This window comes from Lepisma saccharinum, chromosome 4, assembly GCF_977018435.1.
Source record: "Lepisma saccharinum chromosome 4, izLepSacc3.1, whole genome shotgun sequence".
In the NCBI taxonomy this organism is placed as follows: domain Eukaryota; kingdom Metazoa; phylum Arthropoda; class Insecta; order Zygentoma; family Lepismatidae; genus Lepisma; species Lepisma saccharinum.
In genome coordinates this window covers 67,591,048-67,612,361 of record NC_139232.1, presented here as the reverse complement: position 1 = coordinate 67,612,361, position 21,314 = coordinate 67,591,048, and the positions used below count along the sequence as shown (strand labels likewise).

Sequence of the window (21,314 nt, the reverse complement as noted above, 5' to 3'; positions counted from 1 at the left end):
TTTGTTCGTGCATGTGCTGTAGACTGTTAGAAAGAAAAAGTAGCAATAGTGTACTCAAGACACTACAAGAAAATGATCACAACTAGTATTATGATGGTGCACTGGCTTGTTTTATTAAAAAAAAAGTCCGAAAATATTTATATTTTCTCTCTCTCTCTCTCTTCTCTCTCTCTCTCTCTCTCTCTCTCTCTCTCTCTCTCTCTCTCTCTCTCTCTCTCTCTCTCTCTCTCTCTCTCTCTCTCTCTCTCTCTCTCTCTCTCGGTATAGGATCAACAAATTCTCATCGAAACTGGAACTGTGGTTACATTACATGGAAGTCGATGTACCCTCATCTCCATTATCATCATTTATTATGCAATAATCGCTCATAGTAAAGGCGTGGAAAGTATAGAATACACAAAACTCGAAATTAAGTCAGTGGTGTATTTACAAATTCTGTAGAGGGAGGGCCGTTTTTTGTTATCGCTTCCAGTTGTGACCCTGCGCTTCTGATGATAAATTGAAATTCCGCCTGGAAAGTCGCACATCAAGCACACAGTTCTGGTTGAGGCTCATGGCATTTGTCTCAATATAATATCAATTTACAGACTTTGGACCAAGTGCTCCGCCCTCTTAATCAATCCCCCCAATATCATATTACCTAACATTATTACTCACAAATCTCCAACTAGCCGAACCTCTTCGGTGTTGTTTTGGTTAGGTACTTCCGTCTAATATTTTTCCCCGAAGATGAAAACTGGTTGATGTTCGCCATTTTTCCCAAATATGTGTACTTATATACACATATATGTATTTATTTGATTTTGTAGGACACTTTCTGGCAGTTTTCTGTGTATACTGCATACGTTCATTGAAAAGTAACTCGAGGAATTTAATTGATCCCTTAAACCTCGTGCCATGAACTTTTTGATCAACCCCCGTATATTAAAGTGAAACTCGATTGTGGCAAATATTTTTTTAAAAAAAAATATTTTGTATTGTGTAAGGAAACTTTTAAAACCGGTCCCGGAAATTCCTTACTGGGGAGGTTTTATCCCCCTCCCCCCGTCTATGGTGTTTACCAAGTGTAGCGTATGTGGCAGATACGGTTCAGAAATGTCCATGCTGTAAAGAGAGAGAGACAGCTGACAAAAAATATCACGTTAACGCTAAGTCAACACACGAAGACACACAAAGTAACTTAAAAAACAAAAAACAACAGAAACGCATCTAAACGGAGAAATCAATTTGTCAAACAAAATAAACTATCTTTGATGCTCCTATCAAGATAAACACAAACAAAAGAACAAAGGTGGTTTATCTTCCTTCTCTACTTCCCCTGCCTTGTTATTTTAGTGTTTTACAAGAACTACGATTCTGCTAGTTTGCTTCTTTTGTCAGCCTCGTACATTAATGTACAAAACGGAGTAAATGTGTATAAACTCAGAAAAACTAATTTAAAAAAATAATAATAAAAAAAAGTTTGGTTGAGATATGTGTTAAATTTTTTAAAAAAAACATGTTGGAGCCGAATTTACCGTGTAACCGCTATATTTCCTCATTCTATTTTGGTAATTTTACGTCGCTTTTCTGCCTATTGGGATAATCGTGATTATTACAATGAATGATGAGCTAATTAGACAAGTGATGAGTAGTTTCCGGATATTGCCCTAAATGCCTATTTTGTTCATGTGAACAGATTCGTATGCTTGCAGTACAAAAATAGGTTTCAGGGTAATACAATCATTACACGTAAAATCTACGAAGGTGCTTTTTCGACTGTTAGTCGAAGTTAGTAAGTGCCTAAAATGTTTCAAATTTTTAACAACAGGAAGTTGCTTTCCCTCCTTTTGACTATTATAATTTAACAATAAATATTCAATTAACGTGAAAATAAGAAGGGATCGTCCCCTTTATGCCATCATCAATGTGCACGGCAGTGGCAACTAGAAAAATTCATACTTCCGCGCCAGTCCATCACTGCTTTCGCCTCTGAGACAGAGCGTTGAACAGTCGACCCAGAATGTCAATACTGAAGGTTCCATGTTCGAATTCCGACCCAGGTGTGGCTGTTCCTATGTGAATGCCCCGTCAAAATAAATGCACAGCAATTGTTCTTACACACTATAAAACGTTTCTATAATTTGAGGTTAAAACAGATATTTTTCGTTTTGGAAATGAATAATTAATGCAGAAATATTAATACTGTTTCCGTTAAATCAAAAATTATACAACTATTACAGCCGTTAATGCTATGGAAGTATTAAATTTTGGATGATGAAATTCACATTATTTACAATATTTAAAGTGAATGCCTATTTATACGCCTTTTTCCATTTCTAGTACCTATTTTCAAGACTTTTAGTGTATTTTTGCCTGCCTATTTGGGCGCTTTTTAGTGCCTTAAAATCCGGGCTGTAGTGATAATATATTCATGCCTTAGCATGGTTCTGGTTCGTAGTGCGTTACGTCGAACACTCCGCCAAGGTCAGCTACAGTTCCTTCATTAACTAACGAAATGTAAACCTTTTCTACAATTTAATTTTCGTAGGGTAAAGAAGACTGAGGCAATTGCAACGGGAATACAATTGTGTTCTGTGAAAGAAGTGCTTCAGTCAGAAATGATTGGTTCAGCCGTCGATCAACAGATGGCGCTGATGTTGCTTAATCCAATGCACGCTGAATGACCAAACAATTTAACTCCCGAGCGAGAAAGCACACTCTAGAAATTAGTAAAATTTTAAAGGGGAATTATAATATGGACTTCCAGGAACGACAGCAATATGCTTGAATAAAGCATAGTTGAGTTTCGACAGTTTTATGAGAAGTTCTAAATCGAAAATGCATTACAGAACATCACTGTCACACCTAAGTGATTTAAATTGTTTATTAATTTCCCCGAATTAAATATTCATTTAAATCACGATTTAAATCAACCTGAGTTAAATCAAACCACCTTGGTAACAACCCAACTTCACTATTGTAAAGTGGCATAGTTTTATCGCACGCACTATATTCCCAAATGCAAGATTCCTGTGCAACAGCTGAAATTGGAATCAACCAGTAGGATTTCTCACAAGTCACGTGCACTTTACATCAACTTCATTCTTACAGTGGATGAAGAATAGAATAATCGCAGCCATGAAAATTGTACGAACTGACGAAACATAGAATAGAATAAATACGAACTGTTAATTTGAAACAGTGCGCATTGAACATATTTGCAACGAAATACTAAGTCTTGAGGAATAATGTCAGCTATCTTATCCTCTCTCATGCGAAATGGTAATTTATAAATATCCTACGCATCAGAACCAGGGTTGTTAGAGGTCCAGGAACCCATAAATTCTAACGGGTTTTATTGGGTTCCTTAACAGGACAGGAACATCTTTTTTCTCCAGAATTTAAATTCGGTCAAGTTGCGTATTGTTTCATTTCAATATGGAACTTGGACTCTATTTAAACCGATCTGGAAAAAAAAAAAGTTCCTGGGCCGTTTTTAAATTCATCCGGAAGAAAATTTCCTGGATCGAATTGAAATATTTTAAAGATAAAAAGGTTCTTTACGATCCAGAACCCATTGACGCTTACTGATTTTCTCTCCTGGACCGGAATTGAACTTTCTTAAAATTCCTGAACCTTTAATAATCCTGACGAGAACAACTCAATGGAAGATTATGCTCCTATCATTGTATTGGACGTGCAGGATAAACGGTAAAGTTACCCCGGCCATAACGTTGCTTAAGTATTCAAGACAGGGAACTGCCGTTGACAATACCTACACACGTACGCGACATTCGGCTGCATTCCAAGTGCACGCCGTATAAAGACGGAACTTTTACTTATCGAGGAACCTAAACATATATGTTTATCTTATGTTGTACATTTCTTTTCTGATTTCCAGGTCCTTTATTTTATAAGTAAAATATGGGTCAAAGTGGTTGGGCCCGCCACTGATTTACACAAGTTCTCAAAACAGCTAATGAGTTTGGAGGTAAGTCAGTGAACCTTGTTGTAACCTTGACACAGACTATGTTTTGGAAGAATGCTGGCATAAACTGGTTTCCTATCTCCAGTAATGGATCTCCTATTAGAAAGCAATTTCATCTACTTTTCGTGTGTGCTTCTGACCCGCATCAAGAATGTTTACATTAACTTAAAGATGTCATCGGAGACGAGACTTCGCAGTGTCTCGTTCTCGGTCTCGTCTCGAGTTCTACTGTAAATGCCTATCTCGTTCTTGTCTCAATGCCTGTCTTGTCATTGTCTCAGCTCTGGAAACGATTGAAGGACTTGCACTTGAAAGACTCCAATCACGGCCATAGGGAAATAATGCGTGGTGTTCACAACGTACAGCACCCTATGGATGGTACAAATTTCATAATTACAATTCATTTAATTGTTTTTATTTATTATGAATAATAAATTTTAAATTCTAACCCTATTTCTTTCTGCACAATTTGGTGCTTGATGTATTACATGCATTATATTAACCTTAACCTTATTTTTACGTTTAACTTTACTAGATGGCCTTGTAATCAAGGAGTCCCGGGTTCGATACCTGTTGGAGTCTATGGAGGTTAAGATTCCACTTTAAACTGTAGATTCAGTCCCGACTAGCCTGTCTGTGCATAAAGTATACTTAAAAACTTTAAAAAAAACTTAATCTCTGTTAGAATTGGGCTTTCAGTTGTAAAACACTTACTTTGCGTGGGATATTGATAACTGTCACAATCAACCAACCAATGTAGTGTTATGACTAGGGCTCGGATAATTATGCATTTTGCATATTGGATATGCAAATGCATATTTAAGGATTTTTAACTAAAAATGCATATTTCATATGCACGTGGATATTTGTATGAAAATTAGTGGATGTTCTGCATATTTCTGTACCCACAACCAACACCGAGCATATACTATATTTATTTTTCTTCTCCTCGCTTCTCTTCTCTTTTCTTTGTCTTGCTTCTTTCCTTTTTCCTGGATTGTATGAAATGTATTGTGTTTCATTTAACGCAGAACCATATTAATTGAAAAAAATCTGTGTAGCGAGTGAGCATTCAGAATAATGCATATTCATTGCCTGGCATGTAATCTTACATAGATTCTAATAAACAGCATTTATAAATTAAACGGGTTTTTAAAGTGAATACTTAAGTGCATATTTTACACTTTTTAGTGCATATTTTGAGTTTTTTAGTGCATACTTAAGTGCATATTTTACACTTTTTAGTGCATATTTTGAGTTTTTTTTAGTGGATAACTATCCGAGCCCTAGCTATGACCAATTTGAGATTTATTTATTTTATTATACAATTTGTGCAAGATGGTTACTAAATCAATCTTGTAGCTTGGACCCGTTAAACCCCTCCATAATAGGTATACAGACATGACTCCAACAAGTATAGCTACTTCACTCTATCTCAAAAGTGTTTTCGATATGGCACAAGGGACTTACCGATAATCCCTTTCGCAGTTCATTTTGAAGACTGGAGTCTAAATTTCATAGAAACGATTACTTGTATCTTAATAGTACCTACTGCAAGGTCTTGCTGAGGGGGTGCGTTATGGAGTTTCATCCCCCTCCCCCAAAATCTTTTCGAAATAACAGTACTAAAAATATAGCATAATACATGAAGAATTAGCTTTTATTGTCCACATTTTTAATAGGTTATCGCAATATTTAAATCATTTTCAATTCTCTTCCTACAGATGGGAGTAGAATTGTTATGTAAACAGCTGTGAAACTTTAAAATCCACTCAAGTGATAAGATTATAGTTCGATTGTAGCACTCATACAGAATATGTGAAGATTAATTTGATTTTTCCCTGAAAGTGACTGAGAAAGTATCATCACGCATTTCAAATTTCGGTTCCGGGATCGGGAAATGAAATCCCCGTTTCGGGAAATTTCGAACGGTGCTCTATTGAAAGTGTTTAATTCTCGGTTTTCTCCGACACAAGCATCGGAAATTTCTAGGAAAAATTCAATTTACATAGATTTAATGTGCTTTATTTTGCTTAGCTTTTTTGACACGTTTGGCTAATCATGAAAATTTCATAAATTCGAAAAACAATCACGTCAGGGAAAAATACTTGGTAGAATTGTCGATTTTCACATACATGCACGTATTATAGTTTCATTAACATACTCAACAAACATTTCCATAGTAGGTTGATATCTAGAGTATTAGAAACAAAAAAAAAATTATATTTACATATTTTTCCCTTTGCTTTAATCTAACTGTTCAATTTTTTACAGAGCAGTTTACCAGAAAAGCCATTTCTAGTGTTGCTCACGGGACGGGACATGTCCCGTCTCGTCTCGTGTCTCGTCTCGAAAACGAGACGAGACACGAGACGGGACAAGCCTTTTTAAATTCGAGACGGGACGAGACGGAATGCCTTTCTCGTCTCGTTTTCGAGACGAGACACGAGACGGGACACGAGACGGGACGGGACGGCTTTTGAAAAGTCTCGTCTCGTCTCGAATGTCTCGAAAAAATAAAAGCAAAATTTTTAATCAGTTGCAAATACTTGTTTGCTTGGAATAAAGTATTTCAATTAGAAACGTTGATAAGCGTGTGTTAAGTCAAAATAAGAAGACTATTCTAGAGAGAGGCATGAATGAATACCTAAACTTATTTCCTATACTCTTTCGAAACACAGCGTTACTCCCCATTTTTTTAAAAAAAAATTATTCCAGGTTAATAACTTTATGTTACGATAGTACTCCAGATACTAATACAATTCTGAATAACATGAAGTAAAAGGGCAGGTAGAGAAGGTGGAAGGAGGGGCCAAAAGATCGTGGAATGTATGCGTCCGAGGTGTATCTTGTAAAAATAGTCTCAGCTATATAGGTTGGAAAGATAAACGAACCGACGGATATGGTTTATTTTTATTATTTAATTTTTACATCAAAGGGTGTACAGAAGTGATTGTTATTAGAAAGTAGGAAAAGCATTGTAGGAAACATGGCAGTACAAATTGATAAGGAGTTGTTGGGAAAGTTATTAAGGAGTCCAAGATATAAGCAAGACTAAGAGAAAGAGATAATTAGGGACAAATAATCTTGCATTATTCCACTCTGAACAGCTGAGAGTTAAAGAGGAGGAGAAAATGCGGGAAATATGGAAAGAAGTAATTTGGTGATTTTAGTGTTGACAGGGAACCACGACAAGATTTTACCACATGATTATTTGCACGGGTTGCGAAATTATTAGAATGTTATGGAAATTTCGGATATGTCTTTGTTGAGAAAATTCTTGTTGTTTCCCTCAGGCATTCTGCAGGTGGTTGGATTCGATTTTTTTACGTCCGTTTGAAGATTATTTCCAATGTTCTTTTTAATTTCTTTACTTCTTATTTAAGGAGAATACTATTCCTTGGATTGTAATAACGAAATACTGAGGCTGATATAGAATAGATTTCAAGTGAAGGAAGTGCACTAAGTTCTGTATAATCGTCGTAGAAGGAAACTTTGTTCTATGAGGGGACTCGCCGATGGTACAGTGGTAGCATCGTCGTCTTGTAATCAAGGGGTCCCAGGTTCGATACCCGGTGAAGGCACATTGTGATTTGAACCCCACTTTAAACTGTGGGTCCAGTCCCGATTAGCCTTTCTGTAAATCAGATGAAGGAATGTTGTAGCTATTCTTTTTATTCTGTAAATTTAGCCTTCAAGTTTATGAGCAAAATACATGTAGTATCTACTGTCTACACTTTCACTCGTTATTGAACACATTTCACAAAGTAGTTTTATCAAACTTCAGAGGGAAGCTGACAGCAATGTCAGGGTGGCGGGAGCTTGTTTACGACCAGGGTGTATTCCGAGACTATTTTTCGCCGTTCCCCACTGACAAAGGTTTCGCTTTGAACAATGGACACCGTTGCTTCAGGGGGCAAACACCAAAAATAGGGCGAGGTTGACCTTTAGTAGCGGGTACGTGCCATAAATCCAGGCCTAAAGTAGGAATGAAAGTTGATGCAAGGGAGGGGCAATAAAAATTCTCTAATTTGGTTTGCTTGCTGACAGGAAGTTTTGCAGGAAAAGCTGAAAAGGAAAACGGCAGACTTTGAATGAAAGAGGGACAGTGAACACAAGTTATTTGTATTATTCGCTGACACACAAGCTTCCATTTCGAAGGTGAGGCTATCAGCAGCGAAGTTATTAGAGGGTTGGAAGCAGTGACGACGCCAGAGGGGCAGGGGGACGCCCCATGTCAGACACTTCGCCCCCCCCCCCACCCGGGCCCCCCAACTGAAGTTAATTAAATATTGAATAATAAGAGAGTTCATATATAAGAGTATGACGATTTTCACCTTTTCAAAGTGGTGTATTCTGCATGATATCACTTTTCTGCTTATAATACCAACTTGATTAACAAATATTAATTTGTTTAGTGTATATATATAGAGCTATGTGTATGTGACTTTCGTTCAAGATTCGAGCGCCGACCCGGGCATAGGTGATTTCTCCTTCATTTATGTCCTGTAATAGCCGAGATTAACCTAAGTTTTACCCAGTCTTAAGAACTGGAAAAAAGTGTTGAATGTGGATGGTTTTAAAACATCACGAATATTTTCAGGACCACAAGACATCATCTGTAGTACGGGCAAATTATTCTAATCGTGGTCGTTAGTGACAACGCTAATTATTAAAATACATTCAAAGTTGATTCAAGATTTGGTTGGTTGGTTGATTTGGTGTTTTAAGTCCACTTTATGCACAGAAAAGCCAATCGGGATTGGACTAATAGTTTAAAGTGCCTGCATTGTGGTATCGAACCCAGGACCAAAGGTGATCGGAGAAAACCAGACACTACATGTCAGTTGGTGTGGATTCATCGCGGTTTCTTACTATTCAGGGACTTGAATTTCGAGATGATGAGTCTTGGGAAACCTTAACAAAGGGAATTTCTTCGATACTCTTGAAGTTAATGAGGGGATACTATTTGGAATTGTATTGAACGTGAACCTTAAAATGCAAATTACACTTAAAATTCGATTCAAAACATATCGCGGGCAGGTAAAAGAACGCTTATTAGGATTTGCCACTCTTCAATCATTAGATGCAGGTTCGCTCTTTCTCGTACATATCAAAATCGAACATATTTTTTTCAACTATAGCATGTCTAAAATAATCATTGAAGTTTGGATTTTTATAACTTCAGGAGGCACGGCTCTGTAAACGTGCGATATAAACTTAATGCAGGTTTGCCTTCCATACATGGTGGTTTTGTCACGTTTCTTCGCTTCGTAAAACATACACTTTTGCAGGAAAGGCTTCTTGCATCCTCCTGGGGCCTTGCTCTAGCTAAACAAAAAATATATTTGTTTAGCATAATCGAGGGTTACATATTCCTGCCGAACTTACTAGAAAACAAGGATTCTATTGGGATCATATTGCTTTGAATGACAGTATCAATTAAGTTTTATGTACGCTACTACTTATAATAATGAGCATAAAATATTAATCAGGAACTTTATTTTTCGTCAACTGGATGTAACATCTTTTTTTGTTATTCAGCAAATATTCAATTCATCACCTTTTTTGACATTAATTTTCTTGCCAGGACAGCTGTTTTTATGCAGATTTTGACGATCTTAACTACACGTCAGCTAGATATTAGCTAATATTCGTGCTGTTATATTACTATTCTTCTACCATCTTTGTAACATGTCATGCAATAACAATAATAGAATTGATTAATTTACATATTCAAGTGAATAGACCTATGAATTATATTAATGCATTAATTTAAACATTTGCTTAATTGTTGTCGTTAATGTTATTATTATCATTATTTCTGAAACACTTGGCTCAGACACCCTCCAACGACATATATTTCTAGATGCGTGCCTGCCGAAGGATAAATTAGATCAAGCGGTGGTGGTACCGGACTTAGAGGCTAAAGGGAAAACAAAGAAGTATGTGCGTCATAAGCTGGGCATAAGAAACAGCACAATACCAGAAAGAAACACTTTTTGAAACTTATGTCATAGAAGATGTTTAACAATATTAAGAACAATAAATGCTTTCTATTTGTAATATACTAAATATTGAAATTTTAAATAGTCTTTGTGTTCGTACTACACATTTAAAAAAAAATTTGTTGCTCCCCAGAGCCAAGCTTAGAATTTAAATAAAAAATGTACATTTTCATAGTGCACGGAAGTTCGACATTCAGAAAGAATGAAGGTCTATTGGAAAACATTTCAAGACTTCCAAAAGGTATAGCAGTAATGAAAAAGAGCACTCAATTATACCGTGTTTGTTACAACCTGTCCGGCTTCCCGCGGTAGCTGATCGCTGGCTTTTCTAGCATAAACCAAGCGGTGTTGCTGCTGAAGACCGCCTGAACTCCGTGTTGGGGAAAGCCAAAGCCAGGCAGCAAATTAAAATACGCAACGTGGCAACAACGTCTACGTAAGCTCCTCTCTTCTGGCTTCCATTCGCTCCTCGCTGCCCAGCAGACGACTTTTTCCTCGTTTCTCATTGGCACCAAAACTGTCGAGCGATCGCTAGCGCGGGAAACGGGACAGGTTCTAACAAACTTGGTATAAATGTACGATGGATAGACAGTTCTATGAAGCGAGAAAAACCACAAAGTAGATTTCATAAGATACCTAGCAATCAGTAACCAACAAACTGCATTTTTAATATTAATGTCCTCATGATTAACGAACCTTATTTATTCTCACCACGCAATGGGTAAAATATTTGGAGCTTTATTCCACTTTCCGGAAAAATATTTCGTGTTTCTGCTACTTTTGACTTTTGTTGGCATGATATCCCGGATCACTTTTACGAGACGAGACGGGACAAACCGAGACGGGACGAGACGAGACAGAACCCTTCGAGACGGGACAAACGAATATTTTCTAGACGAGACACGAGACGAGACAGCATTTTCACGAGACGGGACGGGACAGACCAAAGTCTCGTCTCGTGGGCAACACTAGCCATTTCATATATATAAAAATAAATATATATATATATATATATATATGTGGTGCCAAAAGCATACAAGCAAATTTGAGCGTGTTTTTTTTTTTCAAAAATAGATTTAAATAGAAAAAATCATCAAAAATGATATTTTAAATAAAAATCATGATTTTGATCCACCTTGGTGTTACCTTATTTCAGGATTTATTTATATGGACGAACTGAGTTCAGAATTAACCAATAGCCAAACTGCTTACATTCCCTTCAATCTTACTGAGCACGAAGAATATTGGTAGATAATAGCTGAAGCAGGCTTTTCCTTCCAAAGTCTTCCAAATGTGGTGGTGCCGGAGAAACTTGAAGAATCAGATGGACAGACGCATACAGCAAGAAAAGGATGTGGAAATCATTGAATCCAAGTACACGCAGGATGGTAGGGTATATGCTTAGACACGAGGAATTAATGGAAACTCTTGAAGGTAGGATCTAAGGCGAAAATGTCGATATGTACCCAAAAATGGAGAAAATGTACGTACAGTATGAAACCTACAGAGAAATGAAGAACTGCGGAAGAACATATCAACGAGTACTATGGACCGAGTTCCAGGAAGGAACGAAAAGTACAAAGATCCAAAAACTAAAGGTCGAATCATGCTTTGGCCTTAAAGTGGACGAAACATTCGGTACAAAGAAGCATCTTGAAGGACTTGGAATATCTCACGAGGAAACCAGCATACAGAATGATCTCGCTTCTACCAAGGCATAAACCACTGGAATAATTGGTGCCCGTGCTCATCTTATGTTCAGGAATGCGGTTCCTCTTCTGCCGTGAAAACACGACCAACGAACAAGTCTTTGATGCGGGATATGTCCACTGTGAATAACGATGCAGCTCTCTCATGGTGCATGATAAGAAGCGAGCTCCTCTTGTGACAAATTATTCCGCCTCTTCAAGGCCGGCGTGGTAGTAAAAGAGTTCAACAATACGACTCTCTAGAGCAAGCATTTGGATAATCTTTAACGATAAGGCCTGTGGGGTGTGCTGACCACGTCTTGTCTCTAGTTGGTGACAGCACTGTATTATATAAAGTCGATGGGAGTACTTTCATTCAGTACCTGTTACTCGGTGCCTGTAATATACTCAAGGTGATTTAGCTCCAAGGAACAGTTAAGTGGCAACTTCATTGTGCACGAGATGAAATGTGGGAGTAAAATCCATGTGTGAAGTTATCACCGGATAGTAAAACAACAGTGTTGCAATATGTAAAATTAAACTTCTAAATAAATTATATCGAACCACACACAAGTAATGCATATCACGACAAAAACACGTATTACATTAAAGAAAAACTGTAAATATTTTTTTTTTTTTGCATTTGCCAAAGAAGGCAACTGACCTCAGAAAACTAAAAAGTAAAATTTCTGTACGCCATTTCGTGCGTTCAGTTGTGACATTTTGGTATCAACATAGTGCAACACTACCTTACAGCTTTCCGTGATGTGTGGGTAAGTTCATTACGCCCTGTATGCATTTTTGATCTGCGTCTCCTGTATGTTTCTTAATGAACATTATCGATTTAATACATTTGGTGTGGTACAGTTTATTGCTGGAAATAACACTTACGTGTACTGCACTTGGCTAAGACCAGGTATACCCCCATGGTAGTGCAATTTCATACATCTTACTTTTCGAACAACCCTGGAATTATCATTTCACGCATTTCAGAAACGAAATAATGGTTTAAGTCTTGCTGCTTTATTTAAGAATGTGCAAAAAACGTGTGCGATACATAACACAATGGTAATGCAAAGTGAAAACACATTTTACTAGAGAGATAGAACTTAATTAGAGTATGTAGTTTCATATTTGAATTTCGCAATTTCGGACATACCAGAGCAAAAATCCGCGTATACCATCAGGCTAACAAAACAATCGTTCCAATGAATCGATTCTGTTTTGTAGGTCTGATAATGTAAACACGCGCTTGTGATTACCGATGTGAAATATGATAAATTGCTGCGAGCAGCCCCACAATAGCAACGCAAAGTGCTGTGGGTATCATGTTAGAAACGGGCGTGGTCCATTTACATACGTGAATGCGGCAACGTTCCTTCCCGGTGGACCTTGTTTTTCACCGAAGCAAGTAGCTTTGGCCGGCTTTTTAGCTGGCAGAAACATAAGCCACTAAGCTACGTGTTGTATATTCTTAAAGAGGAAGGGCTAGTGCCTCCAGCAATACCATCCTCCAGGAACCATTAGGGTGGAAAAAATGGAAAGAATTCTTCAGTCATAAATCTGGAAGCACTTAGCGTACAGCTACCAAACTTTGCCCAAGCTCTTTGCGAATGCATTACTAGGTTCTCGTTCAAATGACTCGTACATACAGTACATTCATTTTCATCTCATTCAGTACTGCCTCAAGTCTACTTTATACTGCACTTTTGTCTAAGACGTAGTTCGACCGACATTTTTCGATTATTTTTAAGTATAAATTTCTATTACTAACATGTAATTAGTCCTTAAATCTTCTTAGTGAAAGTGAAAACTTTTCTAATTAATTTTACAAAACATTAAAGTGAGTGTATTGAGCTGTATAAATTACACAGGGATATTAGATTCGTAGAATGTAGGAGAAAGAGCAACAAACACACACAGGATCAGGGCCGGAGTTGAAGTGTAAATGTGTTGTGGACTGTGTGGATGGTGATCGCTTGATTCAATAACTAACGTAGTTAATCTGTGTCATTGGGTAAACTGTGACCGGGAGATTGAACGACTTAGGAGACGAGGAAATAGGCAAAAAGTCTCCTGGACCTCCAGAGCAGAAATTAGCTGGAGGAACTGGAGGAAACCACGGAAAAAACCTCGATCAGAATGGATGTCATTAGCAAATAAAACCTGCGTCTTTGCTTGCACTTTTCGCTCGTGGTTTTGTCAACACTTATTGGCTGTAATTTGTTTTACAAAATCACACTATTTTAGAAACTTGTATTGGTGGAATGGACTGCACATGAAGTAGTAGCGGTAACAGCATTTTATAAAAATAGTGATTGTATGATCGCCATGAAGTCACCTTTTTTTATTTTATTACTTCCTGTGTGAGGCACCTTGAAAGCTAAGTGTTCCCAAGTCGACCACAGACCTAGGAGTCCTTGGTTCGAACCCAGGGCTGCGCATGGGTGTTCTTTGTGAGTATCCCTTCACTAATTTCATAATATCATCACTCATCATCGTCTTCGCGATTAGCCACAAGCAGGGTGGATAAAAATAATGATTTTTATTTAAAAAATCATTTTGATGATTTTTTATTTAAATAGATTTTCTTTTATTTAAATCGATTTTTTTATTTAAAAAAACGCTTAAAATTGCTGGTATGGTTTTTGGCACCATACATATAGAAATGTTTCTTTTACAGAAAGGCTTTTTCTATTTGATTAAAGCAAATAAAAATGACATGTAAATATACATTTTTATGTTTCTGATACTATATAATATATGAACCTACTATGGAAATGTTTCTTGAGTGTGTTAATGACACAATAATACATAATTTCACTAACTCTTCTTCCAGTGAAAATAAAACACTCTGGATGTACTCTAAAATTGTAACTTAAAATATTTTTTAAAGTCTTTGTAGCTGAATTTTGGCAATGTTTTAATGATACTTTGCAAAATATCAGTGTGCCATTTTATTTACAGTTTAATGATAATAACACTATTTATGGTTTAACAGGATTAATATTTTGTATATTATTCTACACAAAATGTTCGCTATTTTTGCCTATAAAAATTATTGAATTTTAAATCAAGAGGATTTAAATGTGTTTACAGTTTATGTATTACATTTCCTTTCGTATGAGCTTCATCCCATCAGTACATATATTTTGTTTTTTTTTCCTTTCTTAGAGCCTAATAAACACTATTAAATGATTAAGAGATTAATGTACTTTCACCGAAAGTGATTCTGATATCTACAAAATCCTTATGTACATTATTCTGTAATTTTATTTAAAGTGATTTAAATCAACCTCATTTAAATCAATCCACCTTCGCCACAAATAGCAGAAAAGCGAAGTAAAATAAGCTCAACTAATAAATCGACCACAGAACATCCATTTGGAAACCAACACCACTGTTATCGAGCTGTTGAATGCGTCATGCTTGTCTTCTTCTTAGGCTGTTTGAGGTTTTGAGTGTGAAAGGAAGCCATGAAGGTGACTGTGGCTGTTTCACAAATTGCAATGTGTAAGGTTGCAAGTATCGAGTTTGTAAAGCTTGTCTCATTAAAACAGACTTATATTTTGTTTAATTTTAGAATGTTCATTTTATTGAACACCCTTATGATGAGAACGTAATCTTTGAACGTAAGCTTCATGCAGACCAAGAATAAGTTTAAATTCGTTTAAAGCTAGTGGTATGAAACGAGCGGCAGCATTTTTTAGTCAGTCGCCAAAACCCTACGAAAAAAAATACATTTACATGATCTCCAAAATACAAAGAGGAAGAAAACATGGTTCTGATTGCAATTCCGCTTCTAATATCATCGTGTGTAAGTAAAAATACTTTTTTTAACGGAAGAAAGGAAAAAAAACACTTTTAAAACTAGAACCGAAAAACGCATGTTAAGAATGTTACGTTTGAAAAACCTATTTTCGGTACGTATACACAGATAGCAATACAGATCTGGACCCCATAATCAAAATTATCCAAAGGCAAGTTCAGAGCTCTGTTCACTGGAAGTCATATCGTTTCGCAAAGACGTAACCTAAAATTCACGCTACAGCAATTCAAGAAAATGGTTTGAAGCTAATATAAAATGCACGAAAGAAGTTCCCGGATCACAATTTGCCCCTTCAAATTCGTGCGCCCTCAGGCCCGGGTATACTGCGCCTAGGATGAATCTCGCCATGCATAGGATATAAACAGGCTTTGCCTGTGGGTTGGAGATAGGCACAGTAAAAAGAACGGGGAATGAAATGTTTAAAGCGGAGGGGGAATACGAACCACAAGACAATAGTTCATAAAAAGGAGAAAGAGGCACTAAAATTAAAGCAAAAGAGGTGGAACAATTGCAAAGAAATCGGGAGGTACAATGGCATGAGAAACGGGCGGTACGGCGCCAAAGGGAAACGGACGTTACGGCGCCAAAGGGAAACGGACGTTACGGCGCCAAAGGGAAACGGGCGTTACGGCGCCAAAGGGAAACGGGCGTTACGGCGCCAAAGGGAAACGGGCGTTACGGCGCCAAAGGGAAACGGGCGTTACGGCGCCAAAGGGAAACGGGCGTTACGGCGCCAAAGGGAAACGGGCGTTACGGCGCCAAAGGGAAACGGGCGGTACGGCGCCAAAGGGAAACGGGCGGTACGGCGCCAAAGGGAAACGGGCGGTACGGCGCCAAAGGGAAACGGGCGTTACGGCGCCAAAGGGAAACGGGCGTTACGGCGCCAAAGGGAAACGGGCGTTACGGCGCCAAAGGGAAACGGGCGTTACGGCGCCAAAGGGAAACGGGCGTTACGGCGCCAAAGGGAAACGGGCGTTACGGCGCCAAAGGGAAACGGGCGTTACGGCGCCAAAGGGAAACGGGCGTTACGGCGCCAAAGGGAAACGGGCGTTACGGCGCCAAAGGGAAACGGGCGGTACGGCGCCAAAGGGAAACGGACGTTACGGCGCCAAAGGGAAACGGGCGTTACGGCGCCAAAGGGAAACGGGCGGTACGGCGCAAAGGGAAACGGGCGTTACGGCGCTAAAGGGAAACGGGCGGTACGACGACAAAGGGAAACGGGTGGTACAACGACAAGGGGAATAGACAGTACAATGACAAGGGAAATAGGCAGCAAAAATGAAAGGCAACAGACAGCAAAAATTAATGGGGAAAAAGGTAAAAAAAGAAATGGAACCTGCATAACGACTTCGATTGTTAGTGCAGTCTATAGAACAATCCATTATTGTTAACACAATTATTTTTTAGTCAATAACTGAGTAATGCTTCGTGTGTTAACTGAAGGTAGTCAGTGAAAACAATATTTATTCTTGATTTATTAGTAATTTCGTGAGACAAAGTATCCGAGTACTTTTCAAACTTATTACGTTCGTTCAAAATCAAGACAGGACAAGACGAAACCAAGTTTAGACCACGATGCAGTTCGCATGATATCCTGCAATTAGAAAGTGCATCAAGCAGAAAATATATTTGGTTCTGTCTACACGGCCATAATTCTTAATATTCTATGCATTCATCTTGCAACTAGTTACCTGTGTGTGCTAGAGATAAGATAGAAAACGAATTTCTGCAGAGTTTGAGAAGATTATATACAGCTTCCATATGAGCACAATATATTTTTTGTCCATAAAACACGTTGCAAATCGGATACATTTCTCATAACTCGCAGACTACGCAGAAAATTAATGTATAGGAATTATGTTTACCGTAAAAAGTTGGCTGAAGGAATGACTGTAAGCCCGTCAATTTTCGCTACCGTTCATTACATTTTTAAAGTATTAACGTATATCACATAGTTAACCGTAATTAATGTAATCATAAGCATTAAATTCCTTCCTTGTAACGTGAATATTATGTAGATACAGCATATTGCTATTTTTCGAAACTACAGGTGTAACCTTGGAACAAATTGAAGATGAGAGTATGCTCTCTGTCCATATGCCTTTTTTACTTCTATCTATAACTTTCAAATGAGCTCTGACAATGTTTTCCAGCTTAAGGTGTTTCGGAAATTAAGATGTCTTGAAGACTGTTATGCAAAATTCACCATTCTTTTTTGAAAATATGCCAAAATTGTTTTTAATGTGAACAATGTTTCATAATGAGAATTCTGTGCTTTTGGAGATACTATTGCTCCCCAAAAATGTTTTATATTACTAAATTCAACCAACTGTAACAATTTTCACTTGAGATAAATTTTCACGAGTTAAAATGTGGATTGTACTGTAGGTCTATCTCGTAAAAAAAATGAGGGGGTGCAATGTACCCACCCAATTATTGTGCCATTGCTTGTAAGATTTTTTTTCACTTATTGCAAAATTTTGGGCTAAATTATTCGATTATAATGATAGTCATGACGGGAGACAGGATTATCGAAATAACGTGAATGACAGATATCTGATTATCCGGACGAGGGTGAACGTAGGTGTTATACGAATGTGGACTGTGGGCATCCGGATTATCCGAATAATTAAGTTAGCAGACACCCTGATCCTTGGATAAATATACGAAAACCGTATAGAAATTGACGGTATTCTGTTTTATTCTGGCTTGACGATGAACCTGGCACAGGGGTAGAGAAACGTGAGACGCACCTTGCAACTCCTGAAGTCCTGCTTCTTAAGGAGATAACCTTCTCGGGCGGTGAGAAATCTGACGAACCTCATTGCTACTGCGCGGGATATCTTTCTTATCTGCGATAGAACAAAAACACCAACTTGACCGCATCCGCTCGCGGAGCGAACTTCACACACACGTACTCGGAACACGAGCGGTAGAAACAATAGTCACACGCGCCACGGTCAGGCCCTCCCGACTGCTAGGTTTCCAGTATTTTTGCCAAACGTTGGCCCCCGCGAGCGAACCTCGCTCCCGATCTGTAACAAAGCGCCTCCCTCACGCATGGATGCCACATACGACGCCTCCCCCGCCACCCCTCCCCCCACCAGAGCGCGCACAGTTTTTCGGGAAGCATGCCGCATTGAGCGATCCCAGGGATCATTACTTTCGAGCGCACTGGCCATGGTCACTCGGAAGGAAGAAACTCTCACGTTGCGATTCATTTTGTAATGTTCACACTCTCTGGACAGTGACTCATTTTCTTCTCTTCTTCTTCTCCCCCTCCTTTGACACTCCGCCAGCCAAACTTAGTCACCTTCCCTGTTTACACTTTCCGCTGAAGAACTTGAAAACAAAGGCTCCCGAAAGCATGAATTATGTCGTCCCAGTATGCATATTTACGTTGTTTTTTTTAATAACATCCATGCAATCACCCATTTAGGCATTATTTTTAAATTCCGTTGTTAGAAATTGAAAAACAAAGTGTCAGGAAACACTGAAATCTGCAAGAGAGAACAACAATTTACTTATTCTAAAGCTGCATTAAAAATAAATTTGCTGCATTTTCTTATGAATGGTGCATTGCTGTGTAACGGGATCAAAATGACCAGTGCCAAATTGTCTTCTTGTTCGAGTTTTGGTGGCACAATGATCAGCAGCCGGTATAACACGTGAATATACATTCACATTTCCTACGTGACAGCGATTAGTGTATCGAGTCCTGGATAAGGTGCTGATGCGTCACTGTTTTTATCCCGTCATTTACTTCAATCATTATCCTTCGCTCATCTTCATCGTCGAGATTAGTCAAAGAGGTTGAACTGCGACGTAAACAGAACGTAAATATCCAGGAACTCATAAATTCCAATGGGTTCTATTGGGTCCCGCTGCAGGACCGAAACCTATTTTCTCGCACAATTTAAATTCGGTACAAGTTGCGTATTGTTTCACTGAAAAAAGGTTCCTGGACCGTATTTAAATTGTTCCGGAACCGGAATTGAATTGATTTTATTTAAATTGTTCCGGAACCGGAATTGAATTGATTTTATTTAAAATTCCTGGACCTTTAACAATCCTGAAGAATACATAACTTAGAGCTTCATGCGAGGTGGGGCCCTTTAAAAAAAGTAACGGAAGATCCTTCCCGCATCAATAGTGCTTCTTCTTTCTCATCTGTCTCTTTTTGCCTTCCGCCGGAACTCCTTTGCGGAGTGGTTAGCACATCGCGTTACGACGCCAGGGGACCGGGGTTCGAATCCTGGCCTGGGCATGGATATTTGTGAGTGTCCATTCATCAATTTCATGATATCATACCTCATCCCCATCTTCGCAAATTAGACAAAAAGCGAAGTAAAATAAAGCAAATAAATCAATCGTTTTGCCTTCCATTACAACAAACAAAAAGTATGCGGAATCGATTTTCATTGAATTCGGTATAATTTTAGAACTTTTCATGCTAATTCCAAAAATTTTAATTTTGTTGAGATTGGTCAAGGGGTTCCGAAATTATGTGCTTTTCAAAAACTCCGAATACGCCACATGCGACTCCACTTTTAATGATAAGCATTAGGTTATAAATTGTTGTATCTTCCATCAGGTTTGACCTATCCCTACCCAAGATGCAAATGCAATATAGTCGAGGAAAATATTGACTAGGGACATGTGCCAAGCAGTGCAAGTAGTAATAATGTTTTATTCGCTTGTCCATGGGCTGGAAATCGAATGAATACCCCTTTCCTTCAGCCCGACCGACGTTCTATTTACATCCTTTCCCCAATACCATTCCTTTTCTGAATACATCAACCAGGGTTTATTTACAGACATTGTCTCTCTGGTTAGAATTTGAACGGTGCTATATAATATCCTGACTCTTCGAAATAAATGACTTGATCCCCCTACCTTCCCTTGTAACGAGTGCACTCACGGCCCCCGAAATGACGTGTCAATCATACCCCGGCACGGGGCCAAACGTCGTTGTGTGTAAGGGAAACCGGTCGTGACTCACGGTCCAGTTATCAAGTTCGGTACTGAGACGGTCGTTTATTGTCATACTATTGCGAGGCGGAGATTAATACCTTGAAAAGTTACACTGTTCTGTTTACCTTTGATATGTAGATTCGAACAATCATAAAACACTAATAGCATAATATCTGGTACCTGAAAAAACGTCAAATAACAACACTGACGAACGGTAAAAAGTGAATATATATTGTAACAACAAAATAATATTGCAATCAACAACTGTTTACAAAGCCTCCTCACTCTCACAACATTCACTCTATCTCTCTTTCACACACATGAGGTATTTTTACATGTGAAGTATGGATACAAATCATGGATCTCATTAACATATCATTCCTTTTAATTTCTAAGCCTTTATGTGAATTTAGGGCATTTGTCTGCCAGCTCCCGTGCTCTTTTAAATTAACTTAAGTGCCAGCCCTCGGAAAGCGGTTAACTAAGACAATTGGGTCGGCGTGGTTAAATCTTTCGTTCCAATGAACGTATGCATCCAGTCGTGAGCACGACATTATAAAAGCTTCTCGGACGGGGGTGTTACACATAAGCCTCTCTCGTCCAATGAGAACAACTACTCAATCACATAGTGATGCAAAAACTTAATTGGCTCCAGCTGCCGGAATACACTAATCAATCGTCGGCGCGAGCAAAAATTACCTTAAAAACCACTATGCAACAAATAATACTATTTCACGCACACGACCTTACAATAAAAACAACTACGCTTTCCATAATTAAAAAGGACTCATCAGTCAACTATTGACAAATTAAATGGCGCGACGGGGCGGTCGGTTACACAAGAA

The 21,314-nt window shown here is 38.3% G+C and overlaps 1 protein-coding gene across 2 annotated transcripts in view; it reads right to left on the bottom strand.

Annotated features, from left to right (window-relative positions):
* The window catches only part of LOC145986545 (7SK snRNA methylphosphate capping enzyme-like), a 159,974-nt gene that overhangs the window by 50,597 nt on the left and 88,063 nt on the right, over positions 1-21,314 (bottom strand). The window contains exon 1 of one of the 2 annotated variants that reach the window (XM_083120668.1): positions 18,249-18,417. The exons of the other annotated variant lie outside the window; for it this stretch is intronic. Within the exon in view, the coding sequence (XP_082976794.1) occupies positions 18,249-18,320 (72 nt within the window). The 5' untranslated portion in view covers positions 18,321-18,417. Of the gene's footprint in view, positions 1-18,248; positions 18,418-21,314 lie in introns of those variants that run through there. 2 annotated transcript variants of the gene reach the window in all.